The 22,156-nt window shown below is 36.3% G+C and overlaps 1 protein-coding gene across 1 annotated transcript in view; it reads left to right on the top strand.

Annotated features, from left to right (window-relative positions):
• The first annotated feature begins 617 nt into the window (after positions 1 to 617).
• LOC140147454 (uncharacterized) overlaps positions 618 to 22,156 on the top strand; it is a 30,310-nt gene continuing 8,771 nt past the window's right edge. The window contains exons 1-5 of the mRNA XM_072169232.1: positions 618 to 672; positions 1,739 to 1,963; positions 2,385 to 2,588; positions 3,843 to 4,082; positions 5,605 to 5,802. Of these exons, the coding sequence (XP_072025333.1) occupies positions 618 to 672; positions 1,739 to 1,963; positions 2,385 to 2,588; positions 3,843 to 4,082; positions 5,605 to 5,802 (922 nt within the window). The remainder of the gene's footprint in view (positions 673 to 1,738; positions 1,964 to 2,384; positions 2,589 to 3,842; positions 4,083 to 5,604; positions 5,803 to 22,156) is intronic.

Here is a 22,156-nt window from a genome sequence, read left to right on the forward strand (position 1 = left end):
TTAACAATTTGTTTTCGCTTATTTCAATTTTTTTGTCTTTTCAACGTCTCTACTGATATCCAGATGTAATATTTCAAAACAGTTCCCAAGCTAATAAAATGCACTTTGGAAATACTTCCTGTTATGTTTATTTATAGAATACAAATAATTTGTAACCATCTGAAAGAAACGAGCGTGATGGAACTCCGATCAGAACACTCACATAAATATAGGTCACAATTTAAGAGTATATAATTGTAATGCATTGATATCTAAAATCGATGTGAAAATTGATTAGAAATCTAACAACTCGCCGCTACCATGCTACCATTGAAGTAATTCATCTTGTAAGTCTTCACGCACAATTTCCCCGCGTTTATTTTGCGTCAATAACTCACAATTATTGTTTCTTGGGTCATTTTTATCGTCAAAGTCACGTTCACGTTTATTTCTTGGCCTTTCTTCTAATTTCAAATACGGACCACGTCATTCTTGACGTTGTTAAAAATAGTTTTGGAATCAGTTTTATGATAATGTTGTCATACGTTTGCAAACACCGATAAAATTAGACCCAGGAGCGCTATTATATGATCTGATGAATGTCTAGGTAATGTTAACTTCGTAGACGAAGAATCACGATGTTAGCGATTAATTCAAAACTGATGATAATACTACAAGTCTTGGCTATCACACGTAAGTAGTTTATAATTTAAATAAAACTGACGTAGGAAGATGTGCTGGTCTGTAAAATGTTGAATCAATGTGATGCATCTGTGCATCTGATAAAGATGAAGCATAATTTGTTCCCATCTACAAAAGGTAATTTGTGTGTTGATGGGCCGGGGGTAGGTGGGGGTGTGTGTATGGGGGTGTGGGTGTGGGTGGTGACAATGGGGTGGTTTGGTGGGATATGTATGTGTAAGGAAGGGTGATGGTGTGTTTGTAATATTTCGAGTATGTGTATGTGTTTTCAAGAATATAAAATTGTAGTTTTGCGGTAAAAATCATGGTACTCCGGGATGTGGTAAAACTATATCGTTTTGGTTCTTGTCATAAGTGAACTACATTACACATGTGCACACCACCAATATAAATATTTCTTGCTTGTGATGGTGTCATAACGAGTTGCTTGAAAGTCGGGGTTTTTTTACCCAAATACCGTGCAAATGAATGGGCAAGTGGAAGCGTACATTTGAATTTAAATGACGTCATACATCAAACCGAACTGAATCTTGGGGCTTCCTTAAATCATCCTCGGGTGGGTGGGTGTCTGTATGTGGGTATTGATGAAAGTGTATGTATGTGAGCGCTATTCTAGGGGTGCGTAGGTGTGTGTTTTCAAAGATGCAACGGTATTCTTGCAGAATCGTTGCGACCTAAAATGGATTTGGACAATAGCATTAGCTTGTTGAAAGGTGTTTTCGAGTGGGGTGTGGAGTGGAGGGGTGTATGGTGACGTTTTACCACAAATGGGGACAACCCCCCTCCCCCCAAGTCGTTTACGGTGCAATTCACTGTTTAAGCCGATGTCCACGTTTGTTAGGGTAGGGAAGTAACTCCTTGGTATCGTGGTAAGTGTGTACTGTGGGTGCCCTCGGTTGAGAGGTCAATTTCGGTCCGTGGTGGTCCACGGTTGGTTGGGAATTTACTGGTTCAAAAAGAGGTAAACTGTTGCAGGTCATCACAGATAGTAGGGAGTGTACGTATGCGATGCATTAAATAATGAGTCTTCTCTGTTTCGCTATCACATTTTTCACAGCGTCAAGCAACGTTTTTGTTCTTGCACAACCAAAGTGTAGTTCAAATCATCAGGACCGTTATCTTTTTAACCAAACTGCCGCGACATGGACTGATGCTCGAGCATTTTGCCAAAGTTTACATCGTACAGATTTGGCTGTTGTTAACAGTGACGATGAGCTGATTTATTTGAAGACAATAACCACTGGTGCGTACTGGATTGGTTTGAATGACGAAGTGAAAGAAGGTAAGGCTCGGATAGCGACGTTTGCACAGTAATTTTGTGGGATCTGAGAGCACATCAGACACACCAAATTACATTCTGAATACGAGGAATATCCTTCTGATATCAAATAATTTGGATTTTTTAAAATTCGCGATATAATATCAATTTTATGCCAAATTATGATAAAATTATATTTTGACATTTAACAGTCTTCGAAGTCAACTTAACAAATCTAATGATATGTACTTAAAGTATATGTAGCTGGGATGTAAAGCCGTCCATCATATGCAAATTTTGACTTTGCGTATTGAAGATATGTATTTTGTTTCCAAAAAGACCTAATATTTCTAGGACAAGACTGAAACTTAAAAAGAATAAGAGGATAATAATAATACAAAAAGATAATAATGATTAAATATTATAATTCTCATCATTCTTTCAGGTTCATATATTTGGACAAACTCCCTCCATAGCGAGGAATATTCCCCGCAGTGGTTGTGGCACCGTGATGAACCTGATAATGCTAATTTATTTGGCGAGCATTGCGTCCGATTGGACAAGAAAACAACACATGTACATGGGTTATCCGATGCCAACTGTGATGTTAACTTTCATTACTTCATATGCGAAGAACATAATCATGCTTGTAAGGGCATATGGTAGTCTGTCTACTAATATTATGTATTATGTAACGGCTTCATCATATTAACTGAAATACAGGGTGTCCCATTAAAAATTACCGGGCGAATGAATTTGGACGTAAGTCGAGAAATAGACATCAGAATCCAAAAATCTAAACATCAGCGTGTAGCTCATTTTATTCTACATCTTATACGCCAATTTTATTGGAATCGGTTGACTAATCGCGAAGAAATGAGCGATTGCACAAGGCATGCGTCAATCCACTTCATTCCAAGTTTGAAAGAAAGATCATTCACAACACAATGCACACTAGTGTTTTAAACTGTCAATGTGCTTCATATTTTGTTCTGTGAAACCCTTTTTGTTCTTTTTAAACAATCTGTTTCTTGCAAAACATTTAATTAGGTTTTGTTCAAATTTGAAAACCGCACGATATTGAAAATGAAAGCTTGCATGTAAGATAATGGTCTGTACTTGTAAATATATTTTTTGGTTAATGTTGATATAATTGTTGCATAAAGAATTATTGCATAAAGAATTCCAGCTGGCTTAAAAAAATTTCTCACATACATTAATGTTTTTGGAATATTTCCATGAAATTGTAATGCAAAGTTTAAATCTTTTAAAACTAGATAAAATAGATAATATGGACTAAATTTAATGATATACACAAACTTTAGGAAGCGGTGAGTGATATGAAAAAAGTGCCTGTTGATCAAACTTGGAATGAACTGAATTGATGCATGCCTTATGTAATCGTTCATTTCTTCAGTCAACCGAATCAAATAAAATTTTCGTATGTAGTGGACAACAAACTAAGCTATGCCCTACATTTTAAATTTTGTAATTCTGATGTCTGTATCTCGAGTTACGTTCAATTATATTCGCTCGGTAATTTTTTCTGGGACACCCTGTAGAGCAAAGTGTATAAGCATATTGTACACCAGTATTCCATTTAATGTAAACATTGACACTGATTTAATGTAAAAAACAAGAAACATAATTATCAACATCTATGTCACGGGTGGTAGAACAATAGAAACAATATCTTCAGTTGCACTTGCAACAGAACAATAATTAAAAGCAATACCAATTAGGAACAAAATAACAAGACCAGGTAACACTGAGAAAGATTTCTTTGATACCAACAACAATGCCAATAGAATGCAAAAAACCCGCAACATTAACAAGAACAACGACAACTATGAGCATAAAGATGAAGTTTACAAAACAAACTAATGTTTGGATTATTTCAAAGGTACCCCAGAGATGTATTTTTCATCTACTCCCTGTGATATAAGTGGCCGATTCACACTCCATTTCACATCAAAAACCTGGTGGTCTGCCAGAGATTACTGCCAGCAACAATCGGGACGTCAGTTGGTCAGTCTTGAGACGGAATATGATGTGAGATATGTGCGACAAAAACTTATGGAACGGACGGACGGCTCACAGAATTATGTCTACTGGGTGGGACTCAATGATAACTCAGATACTGGTAAGACAAACACATTATACATTATAAGCAAATATCTTGCAGCAATGTTATTGACTTGTTGATTTTACAACTCAAGCTCTTTGAGCAGAATCCTACGAACACTAAATGTTAGCAAAGTTCTTGGGCGTATACAGTATATACAGTATCCACGCAAAGTATTGAACGTCCAATTTGTCGAGGATCACGCAAAGAAAAACAAATTTAGCAATCCCAATTTAAACCTAAGACCTCTACATCTATACTTATAGGTTTTATTTATTGTTCTGATTTGAGCTCCATTTTAAGAACAAGGGCAAAAATTTACGATAAGCCACCAAACCAGCTCAAACGACCAAGAATTTAGAGCTAAGGATTATAGAGACTCACTTTGGAAATACTTGAGATCCATTTGAGTAGATACCCGTGATAACACCTTGGTTTCCTTCATCGAGAGAATGTACAAGCAAACCAAATAATCCATAATGGTGAATGGCACACTCACTGAATAGTTTGACGTTGTAGTCGATGTAAGACAGGGATGCTTTCAATCTCCATGCATGTTCAACATGTTCCTGCAATTTTTATGAAAGATGTCCAGAATCAAAATGATGGGTGACAAATGCTTCAAAAGTACACGGTATGCTGATACAAACCTCATGGAGCGTCTGCTAAAAAACAACAACTCTCCACAAATGATCTAGAGAAAGCTTACGGTAGATGGGAAATGACAATCAACCAAGTAAAATGTAAGATCATGTCAGAGGACCCGCTTGACATCACACTCAATCAATAGATTGGAAGATTTTGTTTTCCTTGGTAACAGTAGAGATGTTTAGTAGCGCGCCAGATGGGCTCTTTAGTCTAAAAGAGCGCCATCTGGTCCAATCTTATCAAGGCCACTAAAAAATCTACAAAGCAATCATTCTTCCTATTGCCACCTATGGAACAGAATCATGGACACTACGAAAATCAGACTATCGAAAGCTTAATGTGGTTGAAATGAGATGCCTCCGGTCAATCTTTGGGGTAAGCCTAACAGATAAGGTAAGAAGTGAAGATATAAGACAAAGGCTGAACATAGCAAAGACAATCACTGAAGAAGTTTCCCAACAGAGAATGAAATAGTTTAGGCATGCCTTCAGAATACTACAGCATACTCCCACTCCAGCCTACCAGAATGACTTTAATGTCCCAAGACAACATCCAACAAGAAGGAAAGACCAAGTGAGGCAAGACGCCAGAATGCCCCTACAGGACACAGGAAGTCTACTACAACTTGTGCAATGCAGACAAGATTTGGATGGAGAAAAGTGAACAAATCGTCCTGTGCAGCTAAGTCAAGTATGTCTCCATTACTAGGATTAAGATTAAGAGATTAAGGGTAGGGTCAGGTATATGAGTGGGGTTCTAAAATTGCGGAAACGGCAACTGGTCAATGCTTCTATAACTTTGCAGGGTTGTGAATAGATGAAACTTTGTCAATGATTTTATCATGCCCTAATTGATGTTACAGTCAAAATGATCTGTGTCCTTTTCCCATCAGGAGTTTGGCGTTGGGTTGGTCATGATGAATATGGGGATGTCCCAACAGTTATGGATGGCGGGCGTTGGAATCGCGCTGAACCAAATGGTGGATTCAATGAAAATTGCATTCAAATAGAGAATGATCTATTCGGAAACCGTGGATTCAATGACATGGATTGCAACGGATTGTTTCCTTTCATATGCGAGGTCGTTAATTGTAAGTTTGTTTGTTTAAGATCTAACACCTCTTATATACATTATATGTCTAAAGTACATGTACATCAAATTGTACTTAAAGTACAACAATATAATAATTCAGCTATATTCCTGCAAGGACTATTTTCACGGCTGTTAATGGTGGACCTGTATCAGAGTTTCATTCTCCAACCATTGAAAGTTGTGTGTTCTATAGTGCCTTAGCGACTTTATGATCATTTTGTGGGAGCAGGTGATTGTGAGTTGAGGCTTTCTCCTCAACCCTATGTATTTAATGGTATCTTTCCATCAGACTAGAGGCATCTTTCAATACCAATGAATCGATAGCCTGACAGGGAGAAGATAGTAGAGAAATAAATAAATAAATGTGAGCAAGATTGTATCTGAAACTAATTGGTTTGTATGATCATCAATTGTTTGGAACTGATTGAATGCTTTTCATTTTTGTTACTATTACTAGGTCGTTCCAGACAGTTTATAATGAACCGTGGATACAGGTTGTTAAACTACGTACTGTATAGTGTACAAGTATCGCGCTTGTCAAAGTGCATCGCTGTGTGTTTGGATGACCATGCCTGTATGTCAACAAATTTCATTCAAAATAGCAATGGATATGGACTGTGTGAAATCAATCAGATAGCAGGATACAATCAAAGTGTGAATTATGTAGAAATGGCTGAATCCATTCATGCTCTGCCACAGGAATAATATGATGCAAGGATACAAGTTTGAACTTTATTAGATAATAGGTTATGCTGAAGAATTCCGATGACCAAACAAAATGCATAATTTACTCGGGTAGTGTTTGTTGGACATTGCATTGACAATGTAATTAGCAGGTTTTTTGAAAGGCTCTGAAGATAACCAAACAAAACGCATAATTTACTCGGGTAGTGTTTGTTGGTCATTGCACTGACAATGTATTCATTAGCAGGTTTTGTGAAGGGCTCTGAATATAACCGAACAATGCATAATTTACTTGGGTAGGGTTTGTTGGTCATTGCACTGATAACGTATTCATTAGCAGGTTTACAAGGTAGCAAATGTAGTTTGAACTTGATTAAATAATAGGGTTTGCTGAAGAATTCTGAAGATAACCAAACAGAATGTATAATTTACTCGGGTAATGTTTGTTGGTCATTGCACTGACAATGTATACATTAGCAGGTTTGGTGAAGGGCTCGGAAGATAACTAAACAAAATGCACAATTTTCTTAGGTAGCGTTTGTTGGACATTGCACTGGCAATGTATCCATTAGCAGGTTTGCTGAAAGACTCTGAATATAATCAAACAAATTGCATAATTTGCTCCATACTGCAGTTACTGTCCGTTTTCCTATACACAATACACAGTGCTCTCACCATTGACGCGTGACCTCCACAAATGATGTACGTTGGAAGAATGGGCACTTGCCTAGTTAACATCACTGTGTGAAAAATAACCAGCAAATATTTTAGTTATTCTCCAAACTTCTAGCAAATATATTTCTCTAACATGACCTAAAATTACAGCTAGGTTAGATGTTCAGAAATAGTCGCACTTTTGTAAAATATGAGTGAGAGCAAGGCATAGCTAGCTAGTGTTAATTGAATGGAGATTTGACCGAAAATATTGGTATCGGACCGCTCACTTCTGAAGGATGCCACAAAAAACGGTACAAGCTACATTTTAACTATTCTAAATAGGTTCTAGAAAATATAGTTTTGTAACATGTCCTAAATTTTTAGCTAATTTAGATGTTTGGAGAGGGTCGCACTTTTGTGTTTTAGGAAGGATATGTAAACGACAGATAACACCAAAAATATGAAGAAATTATTTCCAAACCGTGTTAAGTCAACAATCATTATGTTGCTCAATTTGAAGAATGCTGGTTAACAAAAAGCAGGTCTTTGTCTCATTTCGTTAACAAAGGTACACATACCATTGTTTCCTTTCGTTTCCTTTATAATCGGTTATCCAACTGAAGCTATAATACCAGCTTTATTGCGATGTCGCATATTGAAAACAGACACTTGTGCACAACCAGAGAAGATCTGATTTAATCAGTTGAGCTGCTTCAATGAGTGTTATCTTGGTAATAATAGCTTTTAATGGGGTTTAAGTCCTGCAAAGGTCGAGATGAATTCTACTGTAGACATGAATGCATCATGCGGCTATCGTTTGTTGGACAATGTATTCATGGGCAGGTTTGCTGAAAGGCTCTGAAAATAACCAAACAATGCATAATTTACTTGGGTAGGGTTTGTTGGTCATTACACTGATAACGTATTCATTAGCAGGTTTCCTGAAGGGCTAAAATTGACATCACTACTAGGCTAGTCAGTATAAAATAAGGTGATCCCGGTCTCCCCTATTAGGCAGTTTTGCTGAAGGGCTCTGAATATAACCAAACAAATTGCACATACAGCGTGTGTTGGTCATTGCACTGAAAATATATTCATAGTCAGTTCTGCTGAAGAGCTCTGAAGATGACCAAACATAATGCATAATTTATACTTAAGTAGCGTTTGTTGGTGATTGAACTGACAATGTATTCATAAGCAGATTCAATGACATGGATTGCAACGGATTGTTTCCTTTCATATGCGAGGTCGTTAATTGTAAGTTTGTTTGTTTAAGATCTAACACCTCTTATATACATTATATGTCTAAAGTACCTGTACATCAAATTGTACTTAAAGTACAACAATATAATAATTCAGCTATATTCCTGCAAGGACTATTTTCATGGCTGTTAATGGTGGACCTGTATCAGAGTTTCATTCTCCAACCATTGAAAGTTGTGTGTTCTATAGTGCCTTAGCGACTTTATGATCATTTTGTGGGAGCAGGTGATTGTGAGTTGAGGCTTTCTCCTCAACCCTATGTATTTTATCTTATGCAAAACTATTCTTAATTGTATACAGTCTTTCAATCATGTGTACCTCACCATTATTTTGTTCACTAATTTCATTAATTTACTTTCAATAATTAGCTTTTGATATGTGCATTTTGTTTTTTCTTTGTTTTTCCTTAAATGTTAACATAGGATATGTCATTGATAGACATGACAGCTGGTTGGTTCGACTCAGCATTTTTGTTGTCTACCAACCTGCTGCCATGTCAAATAAATGCCATATACCTGTATCAAGGGGTTACAGAGCTACAGGCCTTTGGGTCTCTACTGTAATTCCTTCACTCATCGTTGTATAATGCCTTTCCATAGTTATTATATATGTATTATTATTTATATCTTTATAATGTAATATTATTGTAATATTCTTGTATCATGTATTGAGTGAAAAGATAATAATAAATCTAATAATCTAATAATAATATTTAATGGTACCTTTCCATCAGACTAGATGCATCATTCAATACCAATGAATCGATAGCCTGACAGGGAGAAGATAGTAGAGAAATAAATAAATAAATGTGAGCAAGATTGTATCTGAAACTAATTGGTTTGTATGATCATCAATTGTTTGGAACTGATTGAATGCTTTTCATTTTTGTTACTATTACTAGGTCGTTCCAGACAGTTTATAATGAACCGTGGATACAGGTTGTTAAACTACGTACTGTATAGTGTACAAGTATCGCGCTTGTCAAAGTGCATCGCTGTGTGTTTGGATGACCATGCCTGTATGTCAACAAATTTCATTCAAAATAGCAATGGATATGGACTGTGTGAAATCAATCAGATAGCAGGATACAATCAAAGTGTGAATTATGTAGAAATGGCTGAATCCATTCATGCCCTGCCACAGGAATAATATGATGCAAGGATACAAGGCAGCAAATGTAGTTTGAACTTTATTAGATAATAGGTTATGCTGAAGAATTCCGATGACCAAACAAAATGCATAATTTACTCGGGTAGTGTTTGTTGGTCATTGCACAGACAATGTATTCATTAGCAAATTGTCTTAAGGGCTATGAAGATAAACCAACAAAATACATAATTTTCTTGGGTAGCGTTTGTCGGTCATTGCACTGACAATGTATTCATTAGCAGGTTTGGTGAAGGGCTCTGAATATAACCAAAATGCATATAAAATGCATAATTTAATTTGTTGATCATTGCATTGACAATGTATTTAGCAGCTTTGAAGATAACCAAACATAATGCATAGTTTATCCTTAGGTAGCGATTGTTGGTGATTGAACTGACAATGTATTCATTAGCAGATTTTGTGAAGGGCACAGATTTTGTGCACAGAAGCGAGATCATGCCACACCTTACCTTCAAGCTACCGATTCGTGAACGCATCACCTTCAAGATCATGGTTTACATCGTTAAGTGTTACACATACTCGTTCCTGGCTATTTGCATTTGTACCATCCTGCATAAGCAAGTCTCCGTTCAGCATCAGATGCAACTCAACTTAGTGTACCAAATACTAGACTATGCCATAGTCGAATTTTATTAAAAATGTATTATTATTAGTCATGATGAACCCATTTTGTTGAACTCAAAATTATACTGATGTTTATTAAAATTAAAGTATTCAATAGTAAAATAGTTAAAAATATCAGATAATTAGTGACAATAAAAGTAACTGAATGCAACATTATCTTGCATAATTATAATGGCTCACTTTAATACTGAATAATTCTGATTTTGGAATCTACCAGTTTATTGATAGCGAACCCCGAAAATCCGACTATGGACTTTGAATTTTAAGCAGAACTTAACCCCGGGACTTTGCTCTCTAAAAACACACAGTCAAGCATACTTGTTTATCAGTCCATTAACCACAAGTACTAAGCATGGTATGGTACAAGACGCGCTAGATGTTTGATGAGAGATTAACTTTCGCGTCAACACAAAAGCGCCGCAAATACCACAGATAGTTGTGTACGGTGTAGTTAATGGTAATGGCGCGGGCCCGGAAGATTTAAACAATAGCGAGACATGGGCGACCAATCACAAGGCAGATCCATTTAAAGATGCATTACATCATGCCAATTTTAGTTAGGCCAGAAATTGGCCTAACTCTCCATAGAGTCCCGTGTTAAAAATCTTAACCGCAAGGCAAAGTCAGTAGTCCACTTGGAAAGCTAACAAACAGAGGGAGTGTGGTGACTGAATAGATACAGATACAGATGTGAAAATCTATCAGTTGCACACAAATCAATATAAATCAGAGTTTTATGCTTAAATGTAATGGCCAGAGTATGCAAAATGGGCAAGCGGACTACGGAGAAGTCTAACCAAATACCAGACGCCACCTTCATACCTCTTCAAAACGCACGTTCTCATATACTGCTCCAAAAACATGGAATGCTCTCCCAAATCTCTGATTCCATATCCACTTTTAAGATTTTCAGAAGTCTCTCAAGACTCAGTTATTTATGCATGGATTGTCTTTTTATTACATTGTTGATGCGCTATATAAATGCTTGTAATGTATGTATGTATGAAAAGGCTATGAAGATAACCCAACAAAATGCCTAACTTATTTGGGTAGCGTTTGTTGGTCATTGCACTGACAATGTATATTCATTACCAAATTTTCTGAAGGGCTCTGAAGATGACTAAACAAAATGCATAATTTACTTGGGTAGTGTTTGTTGGTGATTGCACTGACAATGTATTCATTGGCAGGTTTGCTGAAGAGCTCTAAAGATAACCAAACATAATGCACAATTTATTCCGGTAATGTTTGTTGGTCATTGCACTGACAATGTATTCATTAGCAGGTTTGCTGAAGGGCTCTGAATATAACCAAACAAAATACATAATTTACTCGGGTAATATTTGTTGGTCGTTGCACTGACAATGTATTTATTAGCAATTTTTCTTAGGGGCTATGAAGATAACCAAACAAACTGCATAAGTTACTTGGGTAGCGTTTGTTGGTCATTGCACTGAAAATGTATTCATTAGCAGGTTTGCTGAAGGGCTCTGAAGATGACCAAACAAAAAGCATAATTTACTTGGGTCATTTCACTGACAATGTATTCATTAGCAGGTTTGCTGAAGGTCTCTAAAGAAAACCAAACAAAATGCATAATTTACTCGGGTAGCGTTTGTTGGTCATTGTACTGAAAACGTTTTCATTAGCAGGTTTCCTGAAGGGCTAAAATTGACATCACTAGGCTAGTCAGTATAAACTTTGGGAACTAAGAACTGATTTTCGGGCAAAATAGGGGCTTGAAGAACTGAAATTAGGGCCAAATGATAGGCTGTTGAGCTAAAAATTTCTAAATTATTTCCAAATTTGAGCTTAAAGAGCTACAATTGTCAGAGTTTGAGGCTCAAAGAACTGGAGCAGATCCAAATGTGGGGCTGCCGGAAAGCCTGAAAAAGGGACCCTTGAGCGCCGCACATACCCGTACCACTTTAACATGTGAGTGCCCCCCCCCCGGGACAGTCCCCAGTCTCCCCTATCAGGCAATTCTGCTGAAGGGCTCTGAATATAACCAAACAAATTTCACAAATAGCGTGTGTTGGAAATATGTTCATAGTCAATTTTGCTGAAGGGCTCTGATGCATAATTTACTTGGGTAGTGTTTGTTGGTCATTGCACCGACAATGTACTCATTAGCAGGTTTGCTGAAGGTCTCTAAAGACAACCGAACATAATGCATAATTTATTTGGGTAGCGTTTGTTGGTCATTGCAATGACAATGTATTCATTATTTGCAAGTTTGATGAAGGGCTCTAAATGATAACCAATCAAAATGCATAATTTATTTGGGTAGCGTTTGTTGTTCGTTGTACAAACAATGTATTTACAGGCAGTTTTGATGAAGGGCTATGAAGATAACCCAACAAAATGCATAACTTATTTGGGTAGCGTTTGTTGGTCATTGCATTGAAAATGTATTCATTAGCAGGTTTGCTGAAGGGCTCTGAAGATGACCAAACAAAAAGCATTATTGAATTGCGTAGCGTTTGTTGGTCATTGCACTGAAAATGTATATTCATTAGCAAATTTTCTGAAGTGCTATGAAGATGACTAAATAAAATGCATAATTTACTTGGGTAGCGTTTGTTAGTGATTGCACTGACAATGTATTCATTACTTAGGTAGCGTTTATTGGTCATTGCACTGACAATGTATGACAGCGTTCAAGCTTTGACTATATTAAGGGGCGAAAACAGTCAAAATTCTTGATTACTTAAACGTTTTTAGGGGTAAAATGTCAATATACTTTCAGATTTTGGCACTTAAAACCCCTTTTAATAAGTAAGCTATATTTACAGAAAAGAAAATAACTTGCAATATGCTACCCCCACCCCTAAGAATTTTGAGGGCGTGAAAAAGTAATGGATTTTGTTTAAAAAAGTAAGTCCTTCAAAACTGGGAGGTGTAAGGCTAAACAAAGAACATGTTACTCTTACCAATACCTTTCTCTAGAGCAACATGTTTTTTGTTTAGCTCTAAGTATCTCCATTTTGAAGGACTTATTTTTAACAGCAAATTTTGGCTCAAATTTGAGGATTTTGGGCAGAAATATGCCTGTACAGTGCTATGGGGAAAATTTTCAAGTTGATAATAATGCATTTTTATAATGTCAGATTCAGTTTCTACACAAAATTTCACCCTAGACATCTTTCACCATTTTGTCCGCCAAACGTAAGTCAAAGCTTGAACGGTGTCGTATATTCATTAGCAAATTTTTTGAAGAGCTATGATGATAAACAAACATAATGCATAATTTACTCGGGTAATGTGTGTTGGTTATTGCACTAACAATGTATTCATTAGCAGGTTTGATGAAGGTCTCTAAAGATCACAGCTGATAACCAAACGTAAAGCATAATTTACTCGGGTAAAGTTTGTTGGTCATTGCACTGACAATGCATTCATTATTAGCAGGTTTGATGAAGGGCTCTAATGATAACCAATCAAAATGCATAATTTATTTGGGTAGCGTTTTTTGGTCATTAAACAAACAATGTATTTAAAGGCAGTTTTGACGAAGGGCTCTGAATATAGCCAAACAAAATGCATAAATTACTCTGGTAGATTTGTTGGTCATTGCACTGACAATGTATTTCATTGGCAGTTTTGCTGAAGAGCTCTAATAAAGATAACCAAACATAATGCATAATTTACCAGGTAGCATTTGTTGGTCATTGCACTGACCATGCTGACAATGTATTAATTTGGTTTGTTAAAGGGCTCTGAATATAACCAAACAAAATACATAATTTAATCAGGTAATGCTTGTTAGTCATTGCACTGACAAAGTAAACTCATGTTGGGAGTGCATCGTCACTAGTTACAGGAAACACAACACAAACAAACTAAGCCAAATACATGAATGTTGCCCAATATTACTGATATGTAATAAAGATAAAAACAAAACAAAACAAAATATATCTTAAAAGGCTTTGTCATTTATTATTGTCATCAAATATAATTGGAACATACAAATACATATCCCATGGATATGATCAATAGGTACTCATTATGTTACAAATAGTATTATAATTAAAGAAACGGAGCTCAGACAAATTATATTACAATTATATACAAATACATAGATACATAATAGCATACAACTAAATAAATAATGAAACGAGGGCGTGTATAATGTAATTATGTACTAAGTGTATATATATTAGTAAATATGAGAGGACATTTTATAGTATGGTACCAAAATTGAGGGCAAAATTTGTATAAAAGTTTTGTGTTTTCATAAACTTTGTAGAACATTGCTAATACTTACATTGAGGGGTATTGGGGGTATAGGTCTTAGCTATAAAGTGGGGACACAGAATTTGTCCTAATATATATATTAACAAATACTCTCTAAAATTGACTTATTGAAGTATATCAATTTTTTAACGGTTATGTATCAATCTAAATCGAAACATATATTGAAATGGATTTTGGATAACTGTTGCTCTTTTTGTAGACTGACTTCACCATCAATCAAGTGTTACTCTTAATGTACTGCCAAGTGGTATACATTGATACATTGCACATGGTTGGAATGGCATTTGAAACTTTTTAAGTTTCAATCTTTTTTCAATTAGGATAGATCTGTCCCTAACTTAAGTCGCAAAAGATTATAAATCAATGAAAATCAATCCATTTGAATGAATATTCAATTGGGAAAGAGTTGTCGCTAACTTCAATTGCTAAAGATTGAGAATTACTCCTTTTGATTGAGTGAAAAGATTGTAAATTTATATAATTTGACTTAAAATTCTGTGCAAAACAATTTGTCCACAACTGCAAATGGAAAAATTCTATTTTTTTATTGAATATTCCTCATTTGGAAAATTGAACAAAGTTGTTGACATCTGTGTCTTCATTTTGATGAGTATTTATGTACCGCCTACATATGCCCATACTTACATTTCCAGAGTGAATAAATAGACACTGCTTGGAAGTGGACAAAATGGAGACATTGCAATATGATATTCTACTTAAATCATGAAACCTTTTTATTACAATTTGCTGTAGAAGTGATGATGTAACAGGATTAACTACCATAGCAATAGATGAATACAATTTTTGAATACTGTAAAAGTAGAAATTTTCGCGAGGTTTTTATTTTCGCGAATTGACATAAAATCGCGAAAATAAAAACTCGCGAAAATAACCTTTTGTATTAGGTTTCTATTGTATCAATATCAAAACCGCGAAAATTAATTCTCGCACAATTGACAAAATCGCAAAAATATCTTCTCGCGAAAATATTGACGTTTACAGTATATCGCCCTGGTCTCTGTGGTGCATATTTGATAAATATACAAAATATAAAGCTTGAAAGACCAAATATTTTTTTCGTTCTTTGTGCATATAATACATTTGAAGAATCAAATATAATTTTTAAAAATACAGTATGTCTTGCATATCTTACAGTTTGTGGATTGCAGACAAACAATTTCAGGGTACCTGCTAAGTCATCAGTTTAGTCAAATCATTTGCATGTGGTTTGTGTGAAAATAGCATACTCTAATGGCCAGGATGTGTTGTGTTGATATAATTATTTAGAACAACACAGAAACAAAGCATCCTTATTTAAACAAGGTTTACACTTCCCAAGTTTTGAATCAAATTATAATTGAGGTGCTTCAGGCCCAGTACTTAGAATATGCAAAACAAAGAAGTCTATATAAGACAAAGTGTATAAAAAAATTGCATTCTTTTTAGATTCCTTTAACCATTATCAACTAAATAATTCAGTTTTTATTTCAGTTCTTAGATCAAATTATGTTCAAAAGTAGACATTTAAAACAATAGTTTGCATCTTACATCCCTGTCAATCAAACCCTACATGGTCAGTGATTGGTTAAGCCTAGTGTAATTAAGGAAGGCGTCACCCTATTTACGCTAACCTGACTAATCACAAGCCACAGGGCCTAGGGAGTTAGTTTTCACAATGACGTCAGATAAGTTTAGAGAAAATATTACTTCAGACCAAAGGCTAAGTTCTACATTGGCAGAAATATTGTTATACTAAGACCATCTAGGGAGGGATATTGAATTATCATGGATACAATTTTACAATGATTTTATGTAGACAAATGTCATCAATAATAGACAGAATTTTGTGTGCTTACAAGTTTCATCAGAATCAATGAAGGGAGATATTTGGGATCTTCACACATAGTTTTACACAGATCTCAACCATCTTTGAGAATTTTGGAAATAATGTTCAATCTACTTTAATCTACTACAAATACATGTCTATGACATAAAAAAGCTTCATTAAAGATTGAATATTTGAGTGTATAAACTTAAGTTGTTTAGTTATGTACAGCAATCACATGGGATAGTAATAAAAGCACACACAATTTCGCTTGTATGACACCCAGAAATTTGACACACTTTTGATACGTATCAAAAATGTATCAAATGAAAGGATAAGAAATGGAATGCTCATTTGACACACTATCAAAAGTGTACCATATGGCATGTATCAAAAATGTGTGGGGGTGAACTGGGAGGACGATGTGTTTAAGGAGTATTGCAACAAACAATACAGAGAAATAAGTTCCTCAGATGTGTGGTAGTGAATTGGGAGGACAATGCGTTTAATGAGTATTGCAACAAACAATACAGAGAAATAAGTTCCTCAGATATGTGGTGGTAAATTGGGAGGACAATGCGTTTAATGAGTATTGCAACAAACAATACAGAGAAATAAGTTCCTCAGATATGTGGTGGTAAATTGGGAGGACAATGCGTTTAATGAGTATTGCAACAAACAATACAGAGAAATAAGTTCCTCAGATATGTGGTGGTAAATTGGGAGGACAATGCGTTTAATGAGTATTGCAACAAACAATACAGAGAAATAAGTTCCTCAGATATGTGGTGGTAAATTGGGAGGACAATGCGTTTAATGAGTATTGCAACAAACAATACAGAGAAATAAGTTCCTCAGATATGTGGTGGTAAATTGGGAGGACAATGCGTTTAATGAGTATTGCAACAAACAATACAGAGAAATAAGTTCCTCAGATATGTGGTGGTAAATTGGGAGGACAATGCGTTTAATGAGTATTGCAACAAACAATACAGAGAAATAAGTTCCTCAGATATGTGGTGGTAAATTGGGAGGACAATGCGTTTAATGAGTATTGCAACAAACAATACAGAGAAATAAGTTCCTCAGATATGTGGTGGTAAATTGGGAGGACAATGCGTTTAATGAGTATTGCAACAAACAATACAGAGAAATAAGTTCCTCAGATGTGTGGTAGTGAATTGGGAGGACAATGCGTTTAATGAGTATTGCAACAAACAATACAGAGAAATAGGTTTCTCAGATGTGTGGTGGTGAATTGGTAGGACAATGCGTTTAATGAGTATTGCAACAAACAATACAGAGAAATAAGTTCCTCCAAATCCATATTGTGTAAAGAATGAGCATTTGGAAAGAAATGGAAGGAAAGCTAGTACTGTGACCAGAATATGAGCAAGTTTTGAAAGAGTTTCATGATGATCAATGCCATCAAAGTGTTCATAAAGTTAGACCAATGGTGAGTAGTATACAGTTACATTCACATGTTCTTTACATTTTTGTTTATGTTATCTCCATCTTTGTTACTGTTGCCTGTAAGAGACCAAAGTTTGACAGGAAGAAGCTACAAGACACTAAGATAAGAGAATAGTTCCAAATTGATCCCCATGTTGATCAAAGACAATTTGGTAACCAGAAGGGATTGTCTACCATCCTGTGCCTTACTGATGTCAATCACCATTTGAAGTCAGGGGCCAAGAAATCAAGAAATGGTGGTGAATTGGGAGGACAATGTGTTTAAAGAGTATTACAATAAACAATACGAAGAATTCTGTTTCTCTGATGTTCCTATCAAAAACAAGGTTTTTTATAAGAGAAGGTGAAACTTTAATGTATTTCTCAATATGTTTCTCAGATGTGTGGGGGTGAACTGGGAGGACGATGTGTTTAAAAAGTATTCCAACAAACAATACAGAGAATTCTGTTTCTCTGATGTTCTTTATCAAAAGCAACAAGGTTTTTTTTTTTTTTAATTTGAAACTTGTATAATCATTTGGAAAAAATGGAAAGCAGGTTCTGAGGCCATCTGAATACGAAGAGGTTTTGAAAGCGTTTCATGATGATCAATGCCATCAGGGCGTACATAAAGTGAGGCCAATGGTGAGAATACAGTTACATTTACATGTTTTTTACATTTTTGTTAATGTTGTCTCCATTTTTGTTACTGTTGCCTGCAAGAGACCAAAGTTTGATGGAAGAAGCTACATCACACTTATATAAGAGAATAGTTCCAAATTGACTTGGCAAACAAATTTGAAACCCGCCAGTGTAACAATACAATAATAAAATACAACAATAGTTTGAACACACTATCACAGGTAGCTGAGAGGAGCTAGACCAGCTGGATGACTGGCAAAACTATCCAGCTAAAGACAGAAAGGGATGATGCTAAAAGAAGATACCTGTTCTTCAAATAAAAGTAAAAAAATAGCGGAAGGCTGAATTCCAATCTGAATGAGTCAGATGAAGCTGCTATGCTAAATAAGCAAATGGAGGAACTCGGACTAGCTGACTCAAAGGATGACTATTATACCACCACATGGAAAATTATCCATGATCTTTCTGACAAGGACAAGAAATCCAGTCAAGAAATAAGATGGTATACCACCACAAGTGACATGGACCTACTTGCAGAATGGAGAGAGTACTTCAGCACCTTTTTTAACAAAAGCAATGGTCAACCACCAACTGAACTATCCTCACTGGCTGCTCAGGACCTGCTATTCAAGGTCAACCCACACTGCCGCCATATAAAAAAACATTCGAGGGGTTCTATAGTCACTGCAAAGGAGAAGCAGATAATTATGAATGTTTACAGCTTTTTTCAGCGATACAATGAAGTCAGCACTGTGGAGAAAATTGTGCAAGTGACGGCGAATGCCTGTGGCGTAACGAAATTCTTGGTGTATCAGAGCAAGAAAGAGACGAAAGCGGTAAAAGACGGAAAATTTTGCAGATCTTGTAGTAATTATACTTGTTCACATATGTTTAACAAAGTTTATAAGAAATACTTTCTTAGGGACCATCTTCAGAACATAATAAACAATATTCGGAATGGGTAAAATTGTGCAGATAGTTTAATCTTGTAGTAATTATACTGGTTCCCATATGTTTAACAAAATTGATAAGAAATACTTTCTTGGGGACCATCTTCAGACACCTATTACTTATAGAAGTATTTATAATGTAGATTATAAAAAGATAATCATAGCAATTAAAAAAACCAAAAACAAAGCAAAATAGGTTCAAATTCTGCACCATTTTGATACATAAAAATGCGTATGCCTTTCAGAAGACCACACAAAATACTAAGTGCAAATGACATCTTTACATAGATAGTGATAATAGGTCTGTCACACTACACCGAATAGGTCTTCCGTACAAGAAACGGATGGCATTTTAGTAAATCCGTCGTTGTTCGTCAATGATCGCTTGATGTTCTTTTTTATGTCCTGCTATCATCCGCCAAATGCGTTTCGTGTTAGGTGATGTTCGTTAAGTCCGTCGGCAAGTTTGTGCATGCACAAAACTTGAAACGGAGTGTACCGAATACACATGTTCGGTATTTATCCGATGTGTGTTCGTATGGTGCTGCATATTGCCAGAGTTTGTTCGCTCTCCTTTCGTTCATGTTCGCTGCACTCGCCCGTGTTCGTTTGTAAATACGTTCCTGTGAGGCCTTCACCACCGGATAGCATATTTTTGCACGGTGATGTACGTTGACCCAGACCGGGTTAGTGTCACACTACACCGGATCGGTCTTCCGTATAAGAAACGGATGGTATTTTAGCAAATCCGTTAGTGTTCGTCAATGTTTGTTTTATGTTCTTCATATGTCCTGTTATTATCCGCCAAATGCGTTTCGTGTTAGGTGATGTTTGTTTAGTCCGTCGACAATACGTTTCAAGTTTTGTGCATGCACAAAACTTGAAACGGAGTGTGCCGAATACACATGTTCGGAAGTTGTCCAATGTGTGTTCGTACTGTTCTGAATATATACCCTGGGTTTGTTCGTTATTCTTTCGTTTATATACCGCTGGTGTTTGCAAGGTTTCGCAGGCGCTTGTGCCGGATGTAGGCCTATGGCGGACATGTGCATCGATCATGGGGGGGGGACTTTCTGAAGGGTGTGTGACGCAATATCATATTTCCCCCAGTACTTTAGTGACTGACAAGTAGAAAAAAGGAGGAAAGGAGAGAAAAAAAGAAAAGAAAGTGAGACAAATTGAAGAGAGAAGAGAAGAGAAAAAGTTAAATTGCACGTAATTTAGTAGTAGGCCTATGCATGTAAGTAGTATTGAGGGAGGGGCACTTTCTGAAGGGTAGAGGACGCAATATCAAATTCTTACCAGTTTTAGTGATTGACAAGAAAAAAAAAAGAGAAAACATGTAAAAGGTTAAATTGTATACGTTAGTGAGTAGGCCCAGGATAGTAGTACTAGTAAGCCTAAGTATAGGCCTGTGATTATTAATATTATAGACAGTGCTTAAATGTGGTTCCTTGGCCCAAAAGCCTGTGAAAATTACTGCCGGCCAGTCCATATGCAGGCAGGGGCGTAGCAAAAGCCTCGGGGGCCCATGGACAAGAAACAGAGCGGGCCCTTTTATCTTAGCAGTGCCGGATTTAGGCCTACCATTGGACCAGAGGGCCCCAAAATTGCCCTGTGCGAGTTCCTTTTAGCCCAACAACACCATGTTTTGGACCAAAATATGGAAAAATCGCACAATATTGCGCACTTCGTGCATATCATACATAGCAAAATTCACCTTCATTTTGGGCTAAAATTGTCTGAAATTGAAAATTATTTCGCGCGCAAATTAATATTCTTGTATAAGATCGGAACAAAATATGCTTATCTCGCTCTAAGCCTGCTCTAATTTGCCATGCTTCTGCCACCAGTGTCGATCTTATAGTAGGCTCCACATGCCTTCCTCACGTTGAGTTTGGGGCCTCCAAATTTTGGCCTTGCCCAGGTAAATTCGGCCCTGCCTTTTAGCATCTCTTTAATCAATGCTTATTTCATTTTCTCTTTTGCTTGGGGCCCCTGAACCCTCGGGGCCCATGGACTTCGTCCACCCCGTCCCCCCGCTTGCTACGCGCCTGTATGCAGGGCCCGTGATATTTTGTCACCAAAGTCAGTATTTAAGATGGACTTATAGGTCTATTCCTGACTTTAACATATCAATCCATGCATGCTTTACCTGAAATTACGAGTCTGAAGTCTTATATCTAAGTGTCAATGGATCAGTGTAACATCGGGCCTTCTTTGTTTTTTGTTTAAGGCAATAATAGTGTAAAAATGATGCACTAAAAACAATTTTCCAAATTTTCCATTTTTAAAACTAAATGTATACACAATAGGCATAGGCCTAATAATGTAAATAGGCCCTACAGTCCTCATGCAAATGGCTTCAATTGGACCTTCATTTTCAAAAAAATGGACAAGTCTTCCTTTTTGCTTCTGCTATGGACATCCACGTGTTATTTTTAAAACAATTGTTTATATTATACAATAATGGTGAAAACTTTTAATGGCTTCAATTAGGCTTTCGCTTCACCAATTTGTGGCTGTTTCAAACTAAAATAGTACCCAATAATAGTGCTAAAATTGATCCAAAAATGACAAATGGCTTCAATATGGCCTTCATTGTCCAAAGGTTTTCTAACCTCTATTGCCCCCGGACGCCCGATTTGTAGATTTGTAGCCCTTTTGTTCTTATTAGCCAATATTTGACCATTTTCGTCAAAATTTACCCCCTTAAAAGTTGTCTTTCCCCACTTTGTTCACCCTCTGAAAAAGTGCTTGCTACGTCTCTGCCTCTAAGTGGGCAAAAACCCTCTCAAACACCCTCTCCTCTCCCACTTTTCTGATAG

The sequence above is a fragment of the Amphiura filiformis genome, chromosome 3 (genome assembly GCF_039555335.1).
Source record: "Amphiura filiformis chromosome 3, Afil_fr2py, whole genome shotgun sequence".
In the NCBI taxonomy this organism is placed as follows: Eukaryota; Metazoa; Echinodermata; class Ophiuroidea; order Amphilepidida; family Amphiuridae; genus Amphiura; species Amphiura filiformis.